Source organism: Artibeus jamaicensis, unplaced genomic scaffold (genome assembly GCF_021234435.1).
Source record: "Artibeus jamaicensis isolate MK-2021 breed Jamaican fruit bat unplaced genomic scaffold, CSHL_Jam_final contig_391, whole genome shotgun sequence".
In the NCBI taxonomy this organism is placed as follows: Eukaryota; Metazoa; Chordata; class Mammalia; order Chiroptera; family Phyllostomidae; genus Artibeus; species Artibeus jamaicensis.
In genome coordinates, this window is record NW_026521814.1 from 15,457,941 (window position 1) to 15,480,830 (window position 22,890).

The 22,890-nt window shown below is 45.2% G+C and overlaps 1 protein-coding gene and 1 long non-coding RNA gene across 2 annotated transcripts in view; one reads left to right on the top strand and one right to left on the bottom strand.

Moving 5' to 3' along the window:
• The first annotated feature begins 5,114 nt into the window (after positions 1-5,114).
• LOC119037770 (uncharacterized) lies at positions 5,115-21,430 on the top strand. The gene is made up of 2 exons (XR_008391585.1): positions 5,115-5,493; positions 19,478-21,430. It is a non-coding gene; the product is annotated as an uncharacterized LOC119037770 (long non-coding RNA).
• Positions 6,648-22,890, bottom strand: part of TTN (titin) — a 270,276-nt gene continuing 254,033 nt past the window's right edge. The window contains exons 283-296 of the mRNA XM_053665080.1: positions 22,163-22,465; positions 21,345-21,647; positions 20,656-21,240; positions 20,220-20,525; positions 19,803-20,102; positions 18,594-19,169; positions 18,172-18,477; positions 17,064-17,657; positions 11,127-16,936; positions 10,842-10,998; positions 9,244-9,935; positions 8,994-9,147; positions 8,097-8,399; positions 6,648-7,956 (exon numbers count right to left, since the gene is read on the bottom strand). Of these exons, the coding sequence (XP_053521055.1) occupies positions 7,661-7,956; positions 8,097-8,399; positions 8,994-9,147; positions 9,244-9,935; positions 10,842-10,998; positions 11,127-16,936; positions 17,064-17,657; positions 18,172-18,477; positions 18,594-19,169; positions 19,803-20,102; positions 20,220-20,525; positions 20,656-21,240; positions 21,345-21,647; positions 22,163-22,465 (10,685 nt within the window). The 3' untranslated portion in view covers positions 6,648-7,660. The remainder of the gene's footprint in view (positions 7,957-8,096; positions 8,400-8,993; positions 9,148-9,243; positions 9,936-10,841; positions 10,999-11,126; positions 16,937-17,063; positions 17,658-18,171; positions 18,478-18,593; positions 19,170-19,802; positions 20,103-20,219; positions 20,526-20,655; positions 21,241-21,344; positions 21,648-22,162; positions 22,466-22,890) is intronic.

Sequence of the window (22,890 nt, forward strand, 5' to 3'; positions counted from 1 at the left end):
TTTTCCAGGTCCCTGATGGCATGGTCTGAGGCTTGGCAGCATTGGCTCCAATTTGAAAGCTTGTTGGAAATGCAGAATCTCAAGCCCTCACCCAAGATCTGCTGAACCGGTTCTGCATTTGAATAAGATTTCCAGGTGATTCCTCTGCCCTTTCAGTTCTGAGGAGCACTGTTGGAGGTGATGTTAGGGCCAATGTCCATATTCATGCGCTCTGCCTTTTGCTCCCTCCTGTGGATTTCTGTCCTAAGTTCTGACATTTTCTTTCTTTCTCTCTTAAAAAATTTATTTATTTTAATTGTTGTTCAAGTACAGTTTTCTGTCTTTTACTCCCACCCCAGTTCATCCCCACCCCCACGCTGTGACATTTCCGTACAGGGATGGAAAATGAAACTAGTACTGTGTGCGCACATCAGCAGGTTGATAGCTACGGGTGACTGATCTGGAGCACAGGCAAAGGGAACGCTCACCACCGTCACCACCATCACCACCATCACCACCGTCACCAGGCTCTGCTCTCTCCAACTTGGGGAAGGAAAGGGGCTACAAGAATGGTCACTGGGCGCAGGTTGTGCCCTTTGAATTCTTTCTCGCAGCTACCTTGTGTGTTAAGGGAAAATAAAAGGTATAGTCTTTGCAAGAACACTTCACATGTATCCTTACTTTGACAATTTCTTTTAAAAAGAGAGATTTCATTTTAAGTCAGACATTTACTCATCCTAGTCTCAAACAGAAACATGAAACTGAATGCTCCCCATTCTCTGGAATGGCTGCCGAGTGCTCCCATCTTGGAGCCCTCCCTTCTCATGGCGGTGGCCCCTACCTTGAACATCGGGGAGTGGTAGGCTGGTGCCCCTCTGTCTCAGAACCACCCAGGATCGAGCCAGTTGTTTTGTCAGGACCGTGGGGAAGGTTCTTTTCTGTAATTTCTTTAGAGCCCCATAACGTTTTTTACAGAAGCTTTTGGCTCTCTCACCCCTGGCCATTGACGTGACATGCGGGGTCAGAGAAGCACCCTACGTCCTGGCCAGTAAAGGTTCAGCACTTCTGGCCTTGTCTGTCACAGAGGAGGGACCTACTAAGTGGGAACCTAGGGGCCCTTTTATGGGGCGTGTCCCGAACGGATGTTGTTGTCTACCCTGCGCTGGCGCTTTGGTGACCCCGAACGTGGAACAGAACCCTCTTCTCCCTGCACAATGAGCTCTTGCACACTCACTCTCTAGCGGGTTTGGTTTTTGGTGTCTTGAAGGGATGCAAGACCACACTGGCACACGGAGACCTGGCTTCTATTTCCAGCTCTGCTACTCACCGTGTGACGTGCCTGTTATGCGAAGACCCTGGAGCTCACTGTTCTCCACTTTCAGCTTTCCCTCCAGTGGATGTCTCCATTAGAGGCCTCATTCTCTTCCCCTTCGTGGTCCATCCGTTTATCAGGACAGGGCCTCTCAGCCTCCCATTCGGTCTCAGGCTGATGGGCCAGGTGGTGTCCCTTCTCGCCAGCTTTTTTGGGTTCTAGGCAGAAAAGTGAGAGTGGAGATGGGATGCAAACCTCACCTATTTCTGTGGGCTGATGGGGAATGAGGAATACCTGTGTGCCTCACCTGACAACAATCTAAAAACATTACGGTAGCCTCAGATGGAGCTGTCTGTCAGCAGTATGCTGACCTCTTCTATTCATTGCAGTTACAGAGAGGAATTCTGTCCCCGTGTTCCTCTCCAAGGCCGAGACTGGTGGCAGACAGGGTGCCCTCCACATCCCTAGGGACTGCCCCTAGAATGCAGGGACTTTAGCAAGAAACATTTGTCCTTGAGTCTCTGCTGGTTTGCAAGGGCCCTTAGAGAAGAACATACTTGCATGAGGCTCATTAACAGCAGCCCCTGCTGGATGCAGAAGGAAAGGGGTTCTGAGCCTCAGAGCCCTGCAGGGTTTCCAGTGTGGAGCTTCTCACGGAGAGCCGTGAGTAGGTATTGCTCAGACAGTTTAGGCATCTGTCTGCTCCTTTTCTGAAGCATGAAGGGTAATATTTCTTAAACTTTCTGCATCATTTGCACCTTTCAAAATGAAATGAAAGCTAGGAATCACGACCTTAGAAAATAGACATAGACATAACCTCAGGGAGCTCACAGACTTCTAAAGATCCTAGGATAAGCGCACATTTCTGGTGTGGAATCCTGACTTTTAGGGCATGCTATCTTTTTCTGGGGACCCCTGACAGATTGGATGGACAGCACCGGCATATCTGCCCACTCCTCTTACCTACTGTCTGCCTTTCCTTAAAATGGAGCAGGAGAGAATGGGGAGTCTTCTCCAAGAACCACTTCCCTGATATCGCACCCTCAGGGGAACTTGGCTTGTGGGACCAGACTCTTCCACTTTCCCACTGCCAATTCCGCAGAGAAAGAAGTGCCACTGAGAAGGCCGTGGCGGTAGGGACCCCCTCCCAGCCTCTCCCACCCTCTTCCTGTGCCTGGAGAGTCTTATCAGCCTGCCTTTATCGAGCTGTAATTACAGGACCACTGTGGGCTAGACGTTTGGTGGTAGGTCAAGGTCTTCCTTCCTGAGTGGTGTCCCACAGGAGGAAATAAACCCTTTGATGTAGAATGACAAATAAATGTCATAACTTTCTCAGAATAGCTAAAGACTTTGTAAAACTAAAATTAGACCAAGTAACCAGTTTCCTTGAATCTCTCTCATGGTTCCCCTTATGTCCTAGGGAAGAGCCCAAACTCTGTAACTTGTTATACGAAACTTGGCAACATTGACCTCCCTCTCACCCCCAGCCCTTCAGAGATTCTTGCACCAGCCTTACTAACCCCCTTTTTTTCTAATTTTGTTTGACTGTATGGTTCTCTCTCCCTTGTCCCCGGACCTCTGCAGGGTTAAAGATCCTCTGCCTGAAAGCCCCACCCTGCTCCTCCTCACCCCACACTGCAGGTCATGCACTTGCACGCAGCTTCCTCTAACCTGACAGTTCTCCATTTCTCTGACTGGATCAGATGCCCCGGCCATGTGCTCTCACACATCTTAGATTTTTTTTTTTATAGTCATAGCACTTTCATTTCTTAGGTGATAATCCAGTTCCTCCTTTTACTGAGACTCTTCGCACCTCCCATATTCCCGTCCTTGATCCCCATCTCAGCCTGCATCGTGCAGCACCAACGAAAACTGCTCCATCACCAAATAAGATCGGGGAGCACTGTGTTATCCCTTTGGAGGATCAACACGTACTAGCTCATTGAAGGCTCTAAGTAGTCCCGCTTAAAGGAGTATGATTACCCTACCCACGTCCTGACGGATGGTCACCAGAGAGGAGGGGGCTTGGGGAACTGGGTGACAAAGATGAAGGGATTAAGAAGCACAATTTGATAGTTACAAATTAGTCACTGGGACATAAAGTACAGCATGGAGAATATAGTCAGTAATATTGTAATAACTACACTGCCAGGTGGGTACTGGAAATATTGAGGAAACACCTTTTAAAGTATATGGTCCAACCACCATGCTGCACACCTGAAACTAATACAAAATAATGCTAAATGTAAACTAATTGAAAAAGAAAAAAAAAGAAGTACAAGTCTTAAGTTTATTTGGCTGTGGAACTTCCTCCCCCCACTGGCCCCTGGCCCCCAGATCTTTTACCAACATCCCCAGGAAGAGTTTGGGAAATATTGACCCAGACATAACAAAAAACATAAAACTAACTATTCACTTTTTATAACCTTAGGATAAGAATTGATGGGCCAATCTACTGTCAGAAGTCTTTCTATGTATCTAACAGACGCTGTTTTCTTCTATTACAAGGCAACTGGACTTGCTCTGCCTGAATTTCTCAAAATTACATTTGGGGCAGAATAAACAGATGTGAATTACTTTCTCTTCCTGAGACACAATCATAAAACTGTATCCTTCAACCAGTCACAATGGAGACTGCCAACTTAGCCTGTTCTTTTACTGTTTCTGATTTACCTCCCTCCCTGCCTCTGCGTGGTTCATTGGTCTAATCAGCCACTATTGAATAGGGATGACATTCATCTTTCACGAAGATCCATCACATTACTTCTAAACGTGTGTTGTCCCATGCCCGTCACGTCTGGTGTTATGGGTTGAACTGTATCCTCCCCAGAAAGCTAGAGTGAAGTCCCCAGTACCTCAGGATGTGACTTTATTTAGAGATAGAGTCTTTACACGGATAATAAAGTTAAAATAAGGTAAAGCTACAGTAGATCCTAATATGCTGGTGACCTTCTAAAGGGGGGAAATCGGGACCCACACATGCACACAGGGAGCAGGCTGTGGGCATGTGAAGGTGGCCACCTGAAGGTCAAACAGTAGTGTGGACCAGCTCCTTCCCTAACAGCCCTCAGAAGGAACAGACCCCGCTGACCCTTCCACTTTGGAGAGAATTCTAGCCTTTCTGTGTATAAGCCCCTACGTTTTGTGGTACTTTGTTCCAGCAGCCCTAGCTAGCAAATACACTGAGTGATCGTGAGTGAGCTTTGTTCTCCCTCCCCTCTAAAATGCTGCTTCTCTGTCTGCTCCCATGGTTTATGGTGGTCCGGAATATAATAATGATTGGTGGTGCTTACCCAGTGCTGTGCCAGGCACTGCTCTAAAAGTTTCACATGGAGTAACTTTTTGAATCTTCACAACAGCCCTGTGAGGTCAGTGCTGCTGTTATTCCCATTTTGTGGGTGAGAACATCAAGGAAGGGAGAAGTTCAGTAACCTGGCCCAGGTCACATAAGTCAGCAGGTCCTAGGTTTCAGCTCGTTACTCTGGGTTTTGAGTGAGGATGTGTTATGCTTACATTAGGCTGCCTGTCATGTAGCCAGGCTGTGCGGTTTATAAAATAAGACAGGAAGGATTCAGCAAAAGCGGGCAGGAGGAGTGAAGATTTCTCTTGGGTTTTGTCCTTTGATTGGCTGGAACGAGGACGCACGGCTTGCGGCTCTCTGTCGCCCCCAGCTGACAGCGAGAGAGAAAAGGTGGTTTGAATTGGAAAAGCAGTGATGGGATTAAACCATGGAGGATCCCTGGAGGTGGGGCGGGGGGAGGAGGTGGGGCGGGGTGGAGCAGGCATCTCCTCCCCTCGCCCCACCCCACCCCTGCGCCTGAGCACTGTTAGGGAAGGAGGCTGCCGGTGACCCGGGTAGGGGTTCTGGTCGTTCAGGCTGCCCTGCCTCTAACGGACTTCCAGGATCCTCCGTAGGTAACCCTTTCACCTGGGCCCACGTGGGCAAGCGGAGCCGCTTTCCTAGTCCGCGTACTTTCCCAGGCTTGGCCGGTAGCGACGACCCCCTTCACTGGGTAGATCGTTGCCCCGCCTCTTTCTCCCAGGGAGACTTTGGATCTCAGAGCCTGGGAATAGCAACTGCGGAAGTGTGAAAGCCTTTCGGCTTTAAAATTCTCATCTGCATGGACTGCACCTCAATCAGGAACGGGACCTGTTTAAATATTAGCATGTCAGTGCTGGGAGTCATCCTCAGGAATCACTGAGTAAGTCCTGCCTCTCTCATTTTAAAGTAAGAGTAGGCATTTTAAGTTGTTAGATGGTGTAGTGTTGGTGCTGTTGGTACCTCGGATTCCCCTAGGTTTTGTGTACCTCGCCCGATTTCTGGAGTTCTGTTTGCCCGCCCCAGTGTGCAGAGATTGATGTGGCTAAAGCCCTTTGCCCCCCACCCCGACCTCACCTGGGAGGTTACTTCGCCAAACCCCACCACCCTCTGCGGGATCAGGCCGGAGCCCCTGCTGAGGCTGCCTTCCCGCTTCCCTTTCTTCCTCTCCCCGGCCCCCCTCACTCCCATTTTTCCTGACAGCAATCCCTCAAATATTCTGCTTTAGGGAATCTGCCGTAAGATAGTACATGCTGAATAAATTACTGAAGACCCATGGCCTTCTTTTGAAGAATAAAACTTGACTGTACACTTGCTTTGGCTTTGGTCACTTGTACTTACGATTTAGAGTAATTGTTCTGTTATTTACATTTGTAAATTGTACTTATTTTTAGGAGGTAATTTGGGCAAAGAATCAACTTTATAGGTTTACAATTGCAAGCGGATAAATGCAGATATTTCTGGCACTACGTATTGTAAAATATAGATCAGTATAGATCAGTTGTTTTAAAAAGCATGACGCTGTGGCATTTAGAACAAGACTTTTAGATTTGAGGGCCTTTATTTGTTCTATTGAATTTTGGAGCTGCAGTAGTCAGTGTCATGCACACAGTTAATCACGTGCTGTGAGGTTGTCACTTTCTCTTCACCACACTCCTTGGGGGACAAGGTCTGTCATCTTGCTCGTTTTCATGGTGTTCTGTGTGGTGTTTGGGGCAAGATATTGTAGATGTTTAGTGTCTTTGATAGATTAGTTGAATTGGCTCCCATAAAAATACCTTTATTGATGGGATTAGAAGATGTTATCTGTTATTTTGGGGGAGTTTTATTAACTTTTGAAGATAAATTTATCCAGGAGAATTATACATATGTTTTAAAAAAATTGTTGAATACATTCTGCACAATAATTTAAATATTTAATGAATTTATGAACGTAGGCTATTTTGAACTTGAGATGCTCTATCTTATGATCTTTTCTGGGATTTGTGAAGACACGTACCTCCCCAACCCCAGAATTTCACAGAAAACAACCACACATTTTGAGGTGCAGATAGCTTGCTTTATTTTGTTGTTACTATCTCAAGGAGGTCCAACAATTAAAACTAACAATTGAATTTATACTTGCATGAAAAGAGCTACATCAAATTGATACTTTGGGCAGTTAGTAATGTTGTTGCTTTTAGTTTAACGACAGCTCGATTGTGTGTTTGTTGTTATATTTTGCTGCGGCTCATTGCTTAGTTGCCCCAGTTTCTCAGGGTAAGTTAAATTTAGAGCTACCACACGAAGGCACTGGCTGCACCCCGAGACCTCCAAGAGTGGGCACTGCTCCGACATAGGAACGCTTGAGTAGCTTGGTTAAATGAGGGGATGGCCAGGCGATGTTACTTTGCCAAGCTACCCAGGCACTCTCTATGGTCAGAGGCAGTGCGAAATGAGCGAACAAAGTGTTGGCCGTTACACTTTGCTCTGGTAACATTTAAGTCATGATAATTTTGAGTGTGACATCATCAGAGAAAATGTAAGATGTTAAAGTGTTGCTTGCAGGAGGGTAGATGCAAACATCACCAACGCCTTACATTTCTGATGCAGCAGGTATTGGTGCACAGGCAGGTCTTGTGCACAGCACGATCTCTCAGGTGGCTAGGACGTCTTCAGCGGGGACTTTCTCAACCCGCTGAGGCAAACTTAGACATCAACGTTATGTTGAGGCACAAAGATTGGTTAAGTGTTGAGCAGGGTATTCGTCCCATAAGAAACTTTCTCCTACCAACAGTTAGTTTCCAAAGTTACATTGTAAAATGTCATAAAATAAAGGTACAAAACTTTATAACCGTGAATCCGGCTATATACAGTATGTACATGTCACTAGAAAATGTATAATATTCTTAGGTCAACAATTAGAAAAGATTGAAATGCATATTTTGAACTTTGACTCATTGAAGTTGATACAAAACTACTTTTTTTCCTTACTATTTACAGATGAGAAAGATTAGTCCATGTGAATCATTGGTGAAAGGTTAAGAATGAGTAGGAGAGCGCGGGCCCTCCTAAATGGAGCGGATACTGATGTTCACGGTAGCAGTGTCGGACCCGAACTCGTTCCCTAAGCTCAGGGTGTAAAGTCCGCCGTCCTGTTTCTGTATGTCCGTGATGATCAGCGTCGTCAGGTCCTCTGTGTTTTCGATGTGGAATCTCCCCTGTTCTTCACTTTGGATTTTTCTTCCACCGCACAACCATGTTATTTCTGGGGTGGGCTCCCCCGTAAAAGCACAGGCTACTGTTAAAACTTTGCCCTCATCAATGCTGACGTCAGAGGGAAGAGCTTCAATTTTGGGTGGAATTCCTTTAGGGAACAGCGACAACAAAAACGTTTTAGGATCATGGAAGAAAAATAACGATTTGCTTTCTACTGAAATGTATGAATTAAAGAAGTAGCCCAGTCTACTAGGCTTGTCTACAGCTCCCAGTGGTTTTATTGCTCACCTCTTACGCCTGCTTTAAGCATTTTACTAGTTGAGCTTTCCAGTTGTGTCATACTAGATTTTCCCATAAAACTGCTGGAACTCATTGCTACAAAAGACTCTTGCATGGAGGACATGCTTTGGGCGGACATGCTTGCAAATTTCATTTCAGTCATGCTGCTAGCGCTGCTGCTGCTGAAACTGCTGAAGGACGCCTCCTGCTTAGAGGCAGACATTTGGACGGACTGAGACGAGAAGCTTCCTTGCAAGCTCGTGTCGCCACTTGTCCTCAATACTACCTCTCTGGGAGGTTCTTCCACTAGAGCTGTGGAGCATAGCAGATACAGTGAACATCAATGACATCCGGTTAATGTGGGACATCCGACAGTGACTTACGGAAATGGCAAACTTAAACACACACAGAAACGTAACCCCATTTGCTGTGGAAGCATAAGCAGATACATCGATACATACATTTGTCAAGAGCTAGCTCAAATGTGTCCCAGAAATGAATCCTTATGTTTCTATCATCGCATTACATGCAGGTACTAGAATCACTAGGAGATAAATGATTAGGCATATGGAAGATAATTTCAATATTGTGCATTCTGAAAATAGATGTGACAGGGCAGTTGGTAACTTTGCTTTGAAAGTTAACTGGTCCATGCTTCTGTTGCACTGTAAAGAAACTGATGGGAAGAATGAGGACGTTAACTTGTCCATGCTCTTCTGCTGAGCTGTGAAGAAACTGATGGGAAGAATGAGTTTACACAGGAGGCCTGTGCCTCTTACCCATGGAATTTAACGAGGCTCCTGAGTTTGCTGGGCTCAGAAAACAAAGGCCAAAACTAAAAATGAAAACCAGAAACCCCCACATAAAGGCCTCAACAAATAATGAAAATGGCAAAGATGTACTTACGAAGGACCGTTAAGGAAGCAGTAGCTGAACATTGGCCACGGAAATTTCTGGCCTTAATCGTGTACTTCCCACTGTCACTTACTGATGCGCTGCGGATCTCCAGAGAATACACATTTCTGGAGCGACTTACGCTGACATTTGAAGAAACCGAAATCTAAAAAGGAGTAAAATAAGTGTTTCTTTGAGCTCTGCAGGAGTAGGCATAGTGTTTAAAATTTTCTTCGATGGTAAATTTATAATTAAACCTTACCGGTTGGTTGTTCTTAAACCATTCGATGTCAGGGGAGGGCTCACCACTGATTTCACAAGAAAAGAGGACACTTTGTCCTTCGTTAACATTTTGAGACCTAGGCTGTGAGAGGAAGGCTGGGGCATTTGAGAGTTCTTCGCTCAAGGTCAAGTCGTACTGACACTTGACAATTCCTTGACTGGTTTTGCCAATGCAGGTGAGGATCCCTTCATCTCTGTGACTCGCCTGCTTGATGGTTAGCGTCTGGTCGCTGCCGGAGACGCCATATCTGTACTCCTCGGAGTTAGTGAGCTCTACTCCATTCAGTACCCACTTCACATCAGTGGCACCAGCAATGTTGGCTTTCAAAGTCACTTTCTGACCATCCGTTATGCTCATCTGCGTAGAAAAGGCTTTAATTTCAGCTTGAGTTCTGATTTCTTCTGATGCTTGTGATGTTTTGGTGACTTCTTCATGGACGATGGATTTTTCCAGGGAGGCTGCTTCTGATTTCTTGACTTTTTCAGAAATCGTAACCTTCGAAGCTTCCTCAGTGAGGGCTAACTTTTCTTGAGATTTGACCTCTGACTTCTTGATTTCCTCAGAAATTAAGGCCTTTTGGGCAATTTCCTCTTGGACAACTGCCTTCTTTTGGGATGTAATTTCAGAAGTCTTTTGTGTAGATACTTTCTGTGTCTCAGTGTCTTTTACAGCTAAAAGGGAAATATCTCTGTAAGGCAAACTTAATTGGAAAGAGACCCCACCCTTTTATACTCTTGTAGATTCCGCAAGTGAACAATATACAAAGGGGGGAAAATGCTGACTTCTGCATGCAGTGTGGGTAACACGATTCTTCCTCAGCCCAATCTTGGAAAACGGCCGTGCTTGACTTTGGGGATCAGTGTAATGATTCCTTAAACTAAGTGAAATTGAGGATGATTCTTATGGCTTAGGGAGAAAAAAAAAAGTCTTGAAAACAATAGTCAAAAGAATTTAGGAGAGATGTGTGTTTTGATTATTTAAAAATGAACTATGGCCCTGGCTGGTGTAGCTCAGTGGATTGAGTGCGGGCCTGTGAACCAAAGGGTCGCTGGTTTGATTCCCAGTCAGGGCACATGCCTGGGTTGTGGGCCAGGTCCCCAGTTAAGGGCGTGGGAGAGGCAGCCATACGATGTTTCATTCCCTCTCTTTCTCCTTCCCTTTCCTGCTCTCTAAAGATAAATAAAACCTTAAAAAAAAGAATTATGTTTTAGTCAATTGAGATGACGGCAAACTAATTTTAATTGGGAAAACTGATAAAGCTGCTCCATTAACTTAACAAAAGGGAAGGTTTAAGGAAGAAGTACCATTTTGTGTATTTGCCTGGCTTTTGTATTTTGCCTGGCTTAAACATTCCTGGGAGCAGGGGCTGGCCCTATAGAATTTTATATAATGCCACGTATAGTTAGGTACTTACTAAGTAATTTTTACGTGAATATAAAAGCATATGCTCATTTGCGTACAACTGGTACTCTGGAATCTGGACGTGTTAATACTCTCTTGTGTGTGCATATGGGTGTGTAAGGGAGTGTGTAGAAATGTTTTCTGAAAACTGGTGGTGGGAACCAAAGCCAACCTACCTTTTATGGTTAATCTGCAGCTAGAAGACACAGACCCAGCTGAGTTTGTTACTGTACAAGCGTACAGCCCGCTGTCAGAAGTATCAGTCTTATGAATCTCTAAGACGAATCCTCCTTTGTCTTCAGACAGTTTATATTTACCTCCTTGTGTGATGGCCTGTAGAATGCAAGATATTTGAGTTTTAAGTAGTGATTTAATTTTCAACTTTATTTGGGAGATGAGGACGAAGGAAAAGGTTAATTTTCTAGAAGGTAAAAATTAAAGGACATTTATGAACCAGTTACCTTTCCATCCTTTGTCCAGATGACAGTCGGCCAGGGTTCTCCAGTGGCTTTCACTGCAAACTTAGCAACACTGTTGGAAGAAACAGCTGTGTCCTGCAGCCCAGTCACAATTACTGGCTTTGAGGATATTGGCTCAGGAGCTTTTGTTTCAGTTTTCTTGGTTTCTGTTGGCTCAGCAGTTTTCTCAGCTGATTTCCTGGTTTCTACTGACTCAGCAGTTTTCTGAGCCAATTTCTTGGTTTCTACCAACTCTGCAGTTTTCTCAGCTGATTTCTTGGTTTCTGTTGACTCAGCAGTTTTCTGAGCCGATTTCTTGGTTTCTACCAACTCTGCAGTTTTCTCGGCTGATTTCTTGGTTTCTGTTGACTCAACGGTTTTCTGAGCTGATTTCTTAGTTTCTGATATGCTCGCCACTTGCTCATGGATGCTCTTAAAGGCCTGTCCCGTAAACTGCAAGGTAGTTTTGGAAGTTCCACCTTCACCAGAAATCTCACAGATGTATTCTCCGCAATCGGAGTCAGTGAGGTTATGGATTTTGAGCTCATAGGTACCATCTGCTGAATAATGAAACTGGAAATGCCCATTTTCCATCAGTTTCTTGCCATCTTTGTACCAGGTGACCTCTTTTGCACATAATACACTACTTTCGACTGCACAGGTCAGCTTCGCCATGTCTTTGGCGGCTTCTGCTTTCAGGGTTTGAGTTATCTTGGGGGGGCCAGAGACTGGTAGCTGCCCAACTTTCTCTGTGGCTGTGGGTTTTGTCTCTGTGGGTGATACTGCTTTTGGGTGAGAAGTCACCAGTTCTGGGGATTTCACTCGTTTTGGAGACTTAACTGCTTCTGGGGATTTCACGTGAGGCTCTGGGGATTTGACCCTCGGTGGTGATGTCACAGCCTTTTCAGTAACCCTGGACTTTTGAACGGTCAGAGTAAACTGTGCTTCTTGTCTCCCTTCACTGTTTTCTACCACCACGCTGTAGTTGCCCTCATCGGAAGCCTGGACTGAAGAGATCTCAAAGGTCGATTTGTAGGTTGTGGTTGTCACGTGGTGGCGGGTGGAAGCACTGATCACTTTTCCTCCACGCAGCCAGGTCACTGTTGGTACTGGCTCACCATCTGTGTCACAAGAAAACCTTGCAGACTCTCCCTCGGAGACAGTTATAGACCTTGGCTTGGTCAGAATCCTGGCTGCCAAAGTGGACTTGATCTTTCTGTGCGTGGACTTTTCTTCCAGTGACTTTTCTTCTACGGCCGCCCTTCTCATTTCTGCAGCTGCGTGGTGTTCATATGATGAGAGACTTTCCCTTGTCTCTGTCATCTGGGATTTCACTTCCCTGACTGAAGAAGAAGCTTCCATCTCAGATGTTTTCTTGAACGATGAAACTGCATATGCCTCTGTTCTCGTCAGCTCAGGGAAAATGGATCGGGGGACTTCCTCGTCTCTGCGGCGGGAAGCGTAGGTGGTGTAATCCCCTCCTGTCACGTCCAAGGTCGCGTAGTCAGAAGCTTCCCCTTTGTAGTTGGTGCACACGGCACGGTATGTTCCGCTGTCATCAATATGACAGTCCAGAATTTCCAGGGTCAGGACCCCACTCGTGTTGGTGTAGCGAATCTTACTGCTCTCTTGGAGTTCCACACCATTGTGGTACCATTTAACTTCGGCAGTTGGCTTAGACTGAACGTTTAAGATGAACTGTGTATTATGGCCACAGGGCACCCTGTGGGAGCGCATTCTCAGTGTGATTCGTGGGGCATGGTCCAGTGTAAAAGGCTGCTGGCTCAGAACCTCATACTTCCTTTCTGATGTCTTCTGAGTCTTTAAAGCAGCTTTCATGGACTCATACCTGGAAAAGATATCAAATCTTGCCGATCTCTCAAATCTTGAGAGTGATCTCTCACTGGACACGGGGCTGGGGGAACGTGGGCGAGTTCTCTCTGGAGTGGGAGACCTTCTTTCTGTGTCGTCTTCGTACTCCTCAGCTGGCAGTGGGCGTGATCGGATCAGCTCAGACACCGGCCTCATTAATTCAATGTAAGTTGGAGACAGGGAGCGCCGTCGTCTCAGGAGTCTCGACACAGACGAGGATGACTCTCTGTGAGCACGTTTCGTGATTTCGTATTCCTCCTCAATTTCTGTTATTTCTGTCACTTCTTTCTGTCGTCTTGATTTCTTTCTAGACTTTTGTTCCTTGGACATGTGGTCGAGCTCGCTTTTGTATTCCGAGAGACGCTGGGTGGTTGCAACCGGCCGAAGCAACTCTTCATCCTCTTTCTCAGCCATGATCCTTTGCCGTTGTCTGGGCTGTCTGTACGAGGCCTGGGCGTGCCGTTCCCGCAGCTCTGCATAACTCGTGCTGGTCTCGGCCTTCGTCGGGATGTGATATACTGAATATCTGAAGTCTTTTCTTGTTTCCTCCACCTTGACGTGAGGTTGTGGTGAAGAGTAACGCAGACTAGAAAGCTCAAAACGTGGAGGGCTTCGGCTTGGGGGTGAAGCCGAAAAACCCAATTCAAGCTCTTCTTCAAGGCGCAGTCTCTCTTCCTCTGTTCTTTTCATGGCCAAGTAGTCATCAATGGGAAGGAGTAATTCTTCATCTGAGATGTCACCAAGAGAACGCCTTCTAGGTCGGTAGTAGAAAGCATAATCAGGAGAAGGTGTACGCCGGCGGGCTGGTCTCACCATCTCAAGATCATCTTGGGTCAGTTTCGGAATGCGCCATCTGGGTCTGTATTGATCCGTGAAGCGTGGGAGAGGCGTCACGTAGAACTGTTCCCATCTTGAAAGGCGGATGCGCTTGGGTCTTTTCTGTGCCACTCGGTCAATTTTCCCAGGCATTTCGTATTGATCACGTATCTTTTTGTACCATTTCATGTCAGACATAGGCACAAACTGCTTAATGCGTTGGTCTTCTTCTATGACGGTCTGTTTGTGCTTGCGTGGCTCTGGTATTTCATAGGGCATGCGGAGTTTTCGCTCCTCCTTCTTTTCTTCGGTCTCAAGTCGGAACTCCCCCTTGACGGTCTTGGTGCTCACAGCTGGTTTGTAAAGGATGGCAGCTTCTCTCAGAGCCTCCTGGGCTACCTGTGTCAGTGGCACAGTTTCCGTTCCAGAAAGAATTTCAGCCATTCTTAGTGTCTTGTCAATTTGCTTTTGTACGTGTCGTTCACGCTCCTCTTTACTCTTGAATTCTTGTTTGACGTACCTCAGGCGTTCCACTTGGAGGTGAGCCTGGCAGCTGGTGGATCCAGCTGTGTTTGTGGCCGTGACCCTATAGTAACCAGTGTCTTCAGGCAAAGTATCCCGGATGTGCAAAGCATAATAATCCAAGCCTTCGTGGATAATTTCAATGTTAGGCCCAAGGGACAGTGGCTGGCCGTCTTTCTCCCACTTTAATGTCGGCGGGGGGATGCCAGAAACTCTGATCTCAAAGCAGACACTTTGGCCTTCTTGGCATTCTGCATTTGCCAGGAGCCGTTTGAACATGGGTCTTAAGGTTGTGTCTGTTGGAGGTGGGTGTGGTGTTACCGTCAACTTGGCTTTGCAGCTGTCCTCACCATATTTGTTCTTTGCCACCACGGTGTATTCAGCATCATCGTCTGTTGTTACACTGTTAATGGTTAATTGGTAAAGGCCCTTGTCAGACTCAAATGTGTACTTCTTGTCGTCATCGTCTGGTTTGATTTTCTGACCTGATTTATACCATGTTACACGAGGCTCTGGGTGGACGGTTATAGTCACTCCAAACCGGACATTTTCACCCACATAAGCTGTCCTGTTATAGAGAGGCAGGGTAAATTCTGGCGGCCTTTCCAGGAGTCTCATGGTGTCTGTTCTGCGCTTAATTTTCTTCATGGTTCGACGGAAGTAATAGTCATAAACTTCTCTCACGCCTTTAACAAATAGCTCTGCGTAAGAACTGTCTTCACCGTAGTCATTGACTACTTTGCATCTATAGGTACCGTCATCGAATTTGGTAATGTCTTTGATGTAAATGGTAGCCACTCCATCTTCATAGGTGATTTCATATTTCTCACTGCTCTCCAGCTGCCTGACACCAAAGTACCAGGTCACTTGGGTAGACTGGTCATAATTTTCAATTTTGCAGACATATTTGACATATCCTCCTTCTTCGCCAACTGCATGCATTATCTGTCCAGAGATTGGGCCAATTTCAATGGATGCTACTTTAACTTTAGCGACACTCACTCCCCTCTGAGACCGAATCGCACCGCCACAGGAGATCCGGGCTGCTGACACGACCATGTTGAGGTCTTTCTTGATCAGAGTGTGGTAGTAACGCCGGTGTTTTAATGTTCTGATAACTTTAGTCCTGATTCTTTCTGTCTTCTGCTTCAGCCATGGGTGCTGGAGTGCTTCAGATGCTGTCATGCGAGATTTTCTGTCTTTCACTAAGAGGCAGTCAACAAAATCCATGGCTTCGAGGCTGATGTCTTTGAATGCCTCCTCATCAAAAGTATACTCAGCGTTCATGATGTTCTCAATGATCTGCTGGTTAGTTTCAGCCAAGAATGGGTTGATACCACTCAACAGCACATACACCAGTGTTCCAAGTGACCACATGTCTGTGGCTGTGCTGACGACATCATGCTGGTGGACTTCAGGTGCATAGTATTCAGGGGCAGTGAACAGAAGCCTAAAGTTGTCCCCTGGTGTCAGCTGACGGGCTTGACCAAATTCTATGATTTTAATGACAGAGCTCCTTCTTGTTTGGTAGATGATATTTTCTGGTCTAATGTCAAAATGTCCAATGTTATGACTGTGTAAGAACTCAAGAGCTTCGCAGACCTGGCGAACATAACTTACAATTTCTCTTTCATTAAGTTCAAAAGCACTTGTGTTAATGCGTTCAAATATGTCAAGTCCTGATATGAACTCAAAGATCATCACCAATTCCTCCATGCTTTCAAATGATTCATGGAGGTATAAGATGTTTCTGTGCCTAGCGATATTTAGAATGGAAATTTCCTTCTTTACCAAAACCTGATCGGTCCCTTTGACTTTAACAAATTTAGCCATGTATGTCTTTTTTGAGGATGTTTCAACACAACGGTGGACGATTCCAAACTGACCACGCCCAAGGTCTTCAGCAATCATATATTTCTCATAGAGTTCTTTGGTTGAAGAGTGAGAAGCTTTAGTCATGGAAACTTCCATGGTTTCATCTACTTCTTCATCATAGTTCATAACTCTGGTCTTATCTTCTTTGGTTATGGTTGGTTCTGAGGGCTCAGAAGGCTTGCTCAGGCCAAATTTATTTTCAGCGATTACACGGAACTGGTAACTTGTTTTTCCAAATAAGTTGATCACAGTGTAACGCGTTTCTCGGGCCTGCCCTACCCGGAGCCACCTTTCTGCAGTAGTGGCACATTTTTCAATAATGTAGTTGGTGATTTTGCTGCCACCGTCAGAAGCTGGCTCAGTCCAGGTTAAGTTGACAGAATCTCGTGAGACGTCACTAACTTTGACTCCTCTGGGTGGGTCAGGAACATCAGCCACATCCAGTTCAACTGTCTTCTGATCAATTCCAAACCTGTTTTTAGCACAGACCACATAGAAACCAGCATCTTTTCTCTCCACTCCGTTGGAGAAAACAAGTGATGTGAACGATCTTGTGACGATAACTTGGTAGTGGCCATTGTTGTCGATGAGATCTTGTCCTTTCTGCCATGTGATAACGGGGTCTGGTTTGCCACTGAAGGGGATCTTGATGCTGACCACCTCACCTCGGAGAGCATGAACAGCTCCCATGCCTTCAAGGGTTTTAGGCAAGTGTATCTTAGCCGGAACTGTATCAGAATAGAAGGAAAAAGAATATAATTTAGCAATACCCAACACTATGTAAGTGCAACAGCCCCCTTCCAATTAAAAATGCATCATCTAGCATCAAACTTAGGTTTACTAATTTGTTTTTACCTTCCACTTCCAAGGAGGCAGTGCCAGACACAGATCCCCCTTGGTTGGTGGCTCTGACTTGGTAAACCGTAGCATCATCATCCGTGACACTTGCAATAATGAGCTGATGGTAGCCACCCTTGAACTCTTGAATCCTGTACTTTAATCCATCTGCAATGATTTCTTTGCCTTGTCTGTACCATTTCACAACAGGTTTTGGATGGCCAGTCACTTTGCAGACCAAAGTAGCATTGCTCTGATATCTGACATTTAGATTTCTTAGTTCCTCTTTGAAGTGTGGTGCCTGAATTGGAACATCAGATTTGGGAGTAACAGGTTCCGATATTTCACTCCATTCGCTTTCCCCACCTAGGTTTTCGCACTTCACACGGAACTCATATTCAAGACCTTCAATCAGGTTTTTCACTGAGAAGACAGTTTCTCGGATTTCTTCTGTTGTCACTGCAATCCATTTATTCTGCTTCTTCTCCCGCTTCTCGAGGTAGTAATTTCTAACCTTTGCACCACCGTCACTGGCCGGTGGCTTCCAAGCCACAACACAAGACTCTTTCGTGATAGCAGTAATGGTGGGCTTGCCTGGAGCACTCGGCTTTTCTGTTTAAAACAAACAGATAAAAAGGATTTGAGTCATGAGGTGAAATGCACAGCTTTGTTAAAAGCTTATTTTTGAAAAATAAAGTGTTATGAATGAACAGCTTTATTAAGAATAGCTGCTATTCCAAAAAAATGGATTGATTATTTTGTGCTAAAAAGTTATCAAAACACAAAGTTCCCTTTTAAAGGAGAAGGGATAGGGCACATACAGGAGTGATCAAAAGCAGGTTTACAGCTGTACATACACAAAACAGAGTTTCTTCTTATATTTTTACTTATGAATTATGTTTTTTCCAAACACCTGTAAACTGACTTTCGCCATCCCATGTTCGCCCTTTTAGTTATGCGCAAACTCAGTTGAAGCGACAGAAATGGTTTTCGTGCTTTACCTGAATCTTTGCTCTTTCCTTCCAAAATTTATTTCTGTTGCAAAGAGTTTGATGTAATGATATTTTTGTGTAAGGAGTTTTTGCCATGTGAAAATTATAGAGGTTGTGCAAGAGGCTGTACTCACCAAATGGACTCTTAATGATCACTACTGAGGACACCTCCAGAGGTTCACTGATGCCAAAAGTGTTTTGAGCTGACACCCGGAAGTAGTAGCCAGCATTTTCTGTGAGGTTCACAATCCTGCAGGTCGTCACCGAGATGGCTGAAGACACCAATTGCCATTCAGCCCCTTCCTTGGCCTCGCATTTCTCCACCACATAATTGGTGATCCAGGAGCCTCCATCGTCTGCCGGTGGCTGCCAGCTGATCACTACCGAGTTCTTTAATAGAGCTTCAATCACGATGGGTCCTGTGGGTTTGTCTGGTTTATCTGTTGGGGGAAAATACAACAGTAGCGGTTTCTTTTGTGTGTCTCCCAAGATCTTTTTCGCTTTGAAAATTTAAAAAACAAACCAACCAACAACACTGAAAGTGAAACTAAAGTACCTTGTATTTCCACATCAAGGATGGCATCAACGGTTCCGAAAGCATTGCTGAGCTGAACTTTGTATTTGCCAGCATGAGTCTTACGTTGGACATTCTTCATGACAAGATGAGTGTAGTGCTCAGTGTTTTCAATACTGGTGTTTTCTGTGTTTTGCATAAGTTTCTGGCCATGGAACCACGTGATGGCAGGTACTGGGCGACCGATGTACATGACATGAAGTCGAAGTGTGGAACCCACAGCACCGTAATATTTCTCTTTTAGTGGGTAACCAGGATGGAACTGCGGTGTTGCTTGCAGGAGAAGCTTACTACTGGTTTCTACCTCTCCAACCTCATTAGTAGCTATGCAGGTATAAACACCTTCATCTTCTTGTTCCTCTGTCATTACTGTCAGGGTGTGTGTGCGCCCATCTGAAGACATTTTGTACTTCCGGCTTTGTACAAGCTCCTTACCAAATCGGTACCACTTAATGTCAGGAAGAGGCCTTCCAAGGATCTGGCAGGAGAGTTGAGCAGCTTCACCCAATTTGGTAGTAACATCCTTCATTTCCAAGCGTACTCCTGGGGCCTCTCCAGCTGAAGGATGTGAAAGATAGTATTAATGCATTATTCTTACACAGATTTGATAACCTTCTGTTCTTGCATACCAGGAGTGAATTTATCCTACTGACTAAGACTTTATTAGAACCATGATTTACCTGAGTGTAATTCTCAAAATCTCTTTGCAGTGATTTTCCTGGGGTCATATGGAAAACAGGGATTCAGCGAGTGCCTTGCTCTGCAGAGTGATTTCTCTTTATGGTTGGGAGGCATTGACAATGTATAGAGTTTGGGGGAAATAGGAATTCTCTCTATAAATGTGTAGTATCTTTGTCTTTCCTTAGGATCACTGAAGTGGGGTACATTTGTTTGACCCTTGAAGTCCTATTAGTAACTGCAAAAAGCCCCACTGCAATCGAAGAAGAAGATGCGCTAGGAACGCCTCAGTGCACTGCAGCTCACATCGTCTGAGGCTAAGTGCTTGGAGTGGCTTCCTGTGGAACCTATCCACTACTCCTTGTGTGTGCGTATGCCAAAGTGAGCGACTCTTTCCAAACACTAGTTCACCGATAAAGCTTTCTGGAGATCTACTTTGTATAGAGGAAGGCTCAGCCCTATAACATGTTACTTAGTTCGTAAATCATGACCAGAGACCTAACAGCTACTTACATGTCAGTTTTGTCTTTACAGACATAGCAGTTCTTCGAGGTCTGCTAAGCCCAGCCTCGTTCTCAGCGAAAACCCTGAATTCATATTCAGTAGCTTCCAGCAAACCCCCTATTGTGAACTGCCTGTCCTTGATGCGGTCCTTGTTGCTCTTCTTCCAGGCACTGTCCCCAGATTGTCTATATTCAATCCAGTACCCAAGGATGTCTTTGCCACCATCACACTCAGGTTTCTCCCACTGCAGAGTGACACTGTCTTTGGATATTGAAAGAATCTCCAGTTCTCCAGGTTGGCTTGGCCTATCTGAAATATTTTAAAAAACAATGGAAAAGGGAATCAGCTGTACTGCTGAAATAAAAGAAAAGGACCAGAGATGGCTTGCCGTTTCACTTATAACCCCTTCAGAAATTCTCTCCTTACCAAATGGATCTTTGCAAATAACTGGTTCCGAAGCTGGGCTGCTCTCACTTAGGCCAACATCATTCTGGGCAATGATGCGGAACTGATACTCAGCATCCGAAACCAGCCCCGTGACAGTGTACATTGTGGTCGTTATCTGAGTCTTGTTGTGCCGGACCCACTTGTCTGTTGATGTCTCCTTGCGTTCGATGTAGTAGCCCGTGACTCGGGAACCACCGTCGTCTTTGGGCCGAGACCAGGACAGGCTGACAGAACTCTTGGTCACATCAAGTACTTCTGGAGGATTGCTCGGAGGCTCTGGGGGATCTAAGGATATATGTGGAGAACACACATGTGTTAGTGCACAGCCCCAGACTTTGTGAGCTGATAGCTTTCGCTTTGAAACCGAAGAGGGCTGGAAGAATTTTTGCAATGCTGTGGTTGGGAGAGCACTTACTTAGTGGTGTTTTTGGTATGACTGGTTCCTCAGATTTCAAGGGTTTGCTTATGCCAAACTGGTTTTCTGCTGAAACACGGAAATGGTATTCCACATTTTCTTTGAGGCCTTTTACCACCAGGGATGTTCCTCGGACTCTGGAGTCAATGGTGTACCAGGCGGCTTTAGGCACTTCTCGTCTCTCAAGGATGTAGCCCAAGATGTCGGCACCACCGTCATCGGCAGGGGGTCTCCAGCTGACCCTGACAGAGCGAGCTTGTATGTCATCATATTCAAGTGGCCCTTCTGGAGTGTTGGGGCTTCCTATCACCCTGACCTTGATGTAAACAGCCTTCTTGCCACATTTGTTTTCCAGAACCAGGTCATAAGTGCCAGAATCGTCCCTGACCGCTTCTTTGATTACAAGCTCGGTGTGGGTTTCAGAGGTTGCAATCATGGCACGCTTACTGATATCTTGGCCTTCTTTGGTCCATTTACATATTGGGTATGGTTTTCCTTTGATTGGAATGGTAAGTCTGATGACTCCACCTTGTCTTACAAAGATACCCTCCTGGTATCTTTCATCAAGTTCATAATCAGGATATTCTGGGGTGGAAAAGGCAGGGTTACAAGTTAAATTAACTTTCTCTTTTAAAGGAGGAAATAAGTCTTAAGGCAATTATAGCAGAAAGAAAATGACTATGTCTTACCAAGCATTTCGGTGACCTTGACTGTTCCTGGTACCTCAGCAGGCTCCCCGGGGCCACCGGCGTTACACGCTAGGACACGGAATCTGTACTCAGCGCCCTGAGGTAGATGTGTTAGAGTATATTCCCGAATCTTGGTGGGGGTGGTGTTACATTTGGTCCATTCAACTTGATCTACTTTTTGCATTTCAATCAAGTAGCCCGTGACTTTAGATCCTCCTTCATCTTCTGGAACGCTCCAGGCCAGGGAAACTGATGTCCTTGTTGTATCAGTAACTCTCGGGTTTTGTGGCTTTCCTGGAGGAGCTGGGAATAAGAATAAGGCAACAACAAACGTGTTGAGGTTGCTGCAAAATTGAAAATCAACTGTGTCACCTAATCCCTTGAGTTGTGGGAACATGGATGGTCAGCATTATTTTTTTGTTTTGTAAAACTTTCATTCATTCTATAATTTAAAAATACTTACAGCTCTTGTTTTTTCCCTTTGTCTTAACTATGCATTAATTACAGTCACTACTACTCTTCCATGTGTCATCAGTTTTTAAAGTGCTATAAAAAATATTGTTTAAAAATTTTAGCTGGAGTCCCATTTTACAGAGCGGGGAATAGGCTCAGGAGAAGACAAGCTCCTCAAGGCCGGGAGTAGGGAGGGGATCAATGACAAAGGGAGACAAGGGAACTTTTTGGGCTGATGGAAATGTTCAGCATTTTGATGGTGGTGGTGTTTATACAACACTGCAGCTTTCAAAGCTTACAGACGTAGACATTTCAGAAGGATAAACTTATATCTCAATAAACTTGACTTATACAAAGTGCATTACCAATTGGATCCATGGCAACGATGGGTTTGGAAGGACGACCTGGTTTTCCAGTCCCTCTCATGTTAATGGCCGTGACACGGTGTTCATATTCTAAACCTTCAATAAGGCCAGTGGAACGGTACCGTGTCATCGTCACTGGTACTTTATTCACACGGACCCATCGATCTGCTCTCACTTCTTTGCGCTCCACAATGTACCCGGTCACTTGGGAGCCACCATCGTCTTCCGGTGGATACCAAGTAAGTGTCATGCCATCACGGGAGACGTCAAATATCTGTAATGTTTCTGGAGGTCCAGGAATATCTGCAACAAGACAGAGGTGAAATGTGGCAATATGAATAACTGAAAATAAAGACTCATGATGGTACATGAGATTCCTGTGACTATTTTTCCATTGTTTTCATTTCTGTACTTTTCTTGCTGTTCCTTATGTTCTTTAACTTTATAAGCATTTATTAAGCATGCATTCTTTGTTTTTTCTCACTTTAACATAGCCAGTCTGTGCTTCCTCCCCTCCCCCCTTCCTTTCCTCTAACTCCTCCTCTCTTTCATTAAAAAAAAAAAAGAAAAAAGAATTAACCATGTTGAAAACCTCCAAGAAAAGGTTTAAAAACCTTAGAGAGACCCTGGGTTAATTTTTTCACCTATTTTTACGTACATCAGGGTATATGAAAAACACATTTGTTCTTGTCCACCTTCCGAATCAGAGGTGGGGAGAGTGGAGGAAG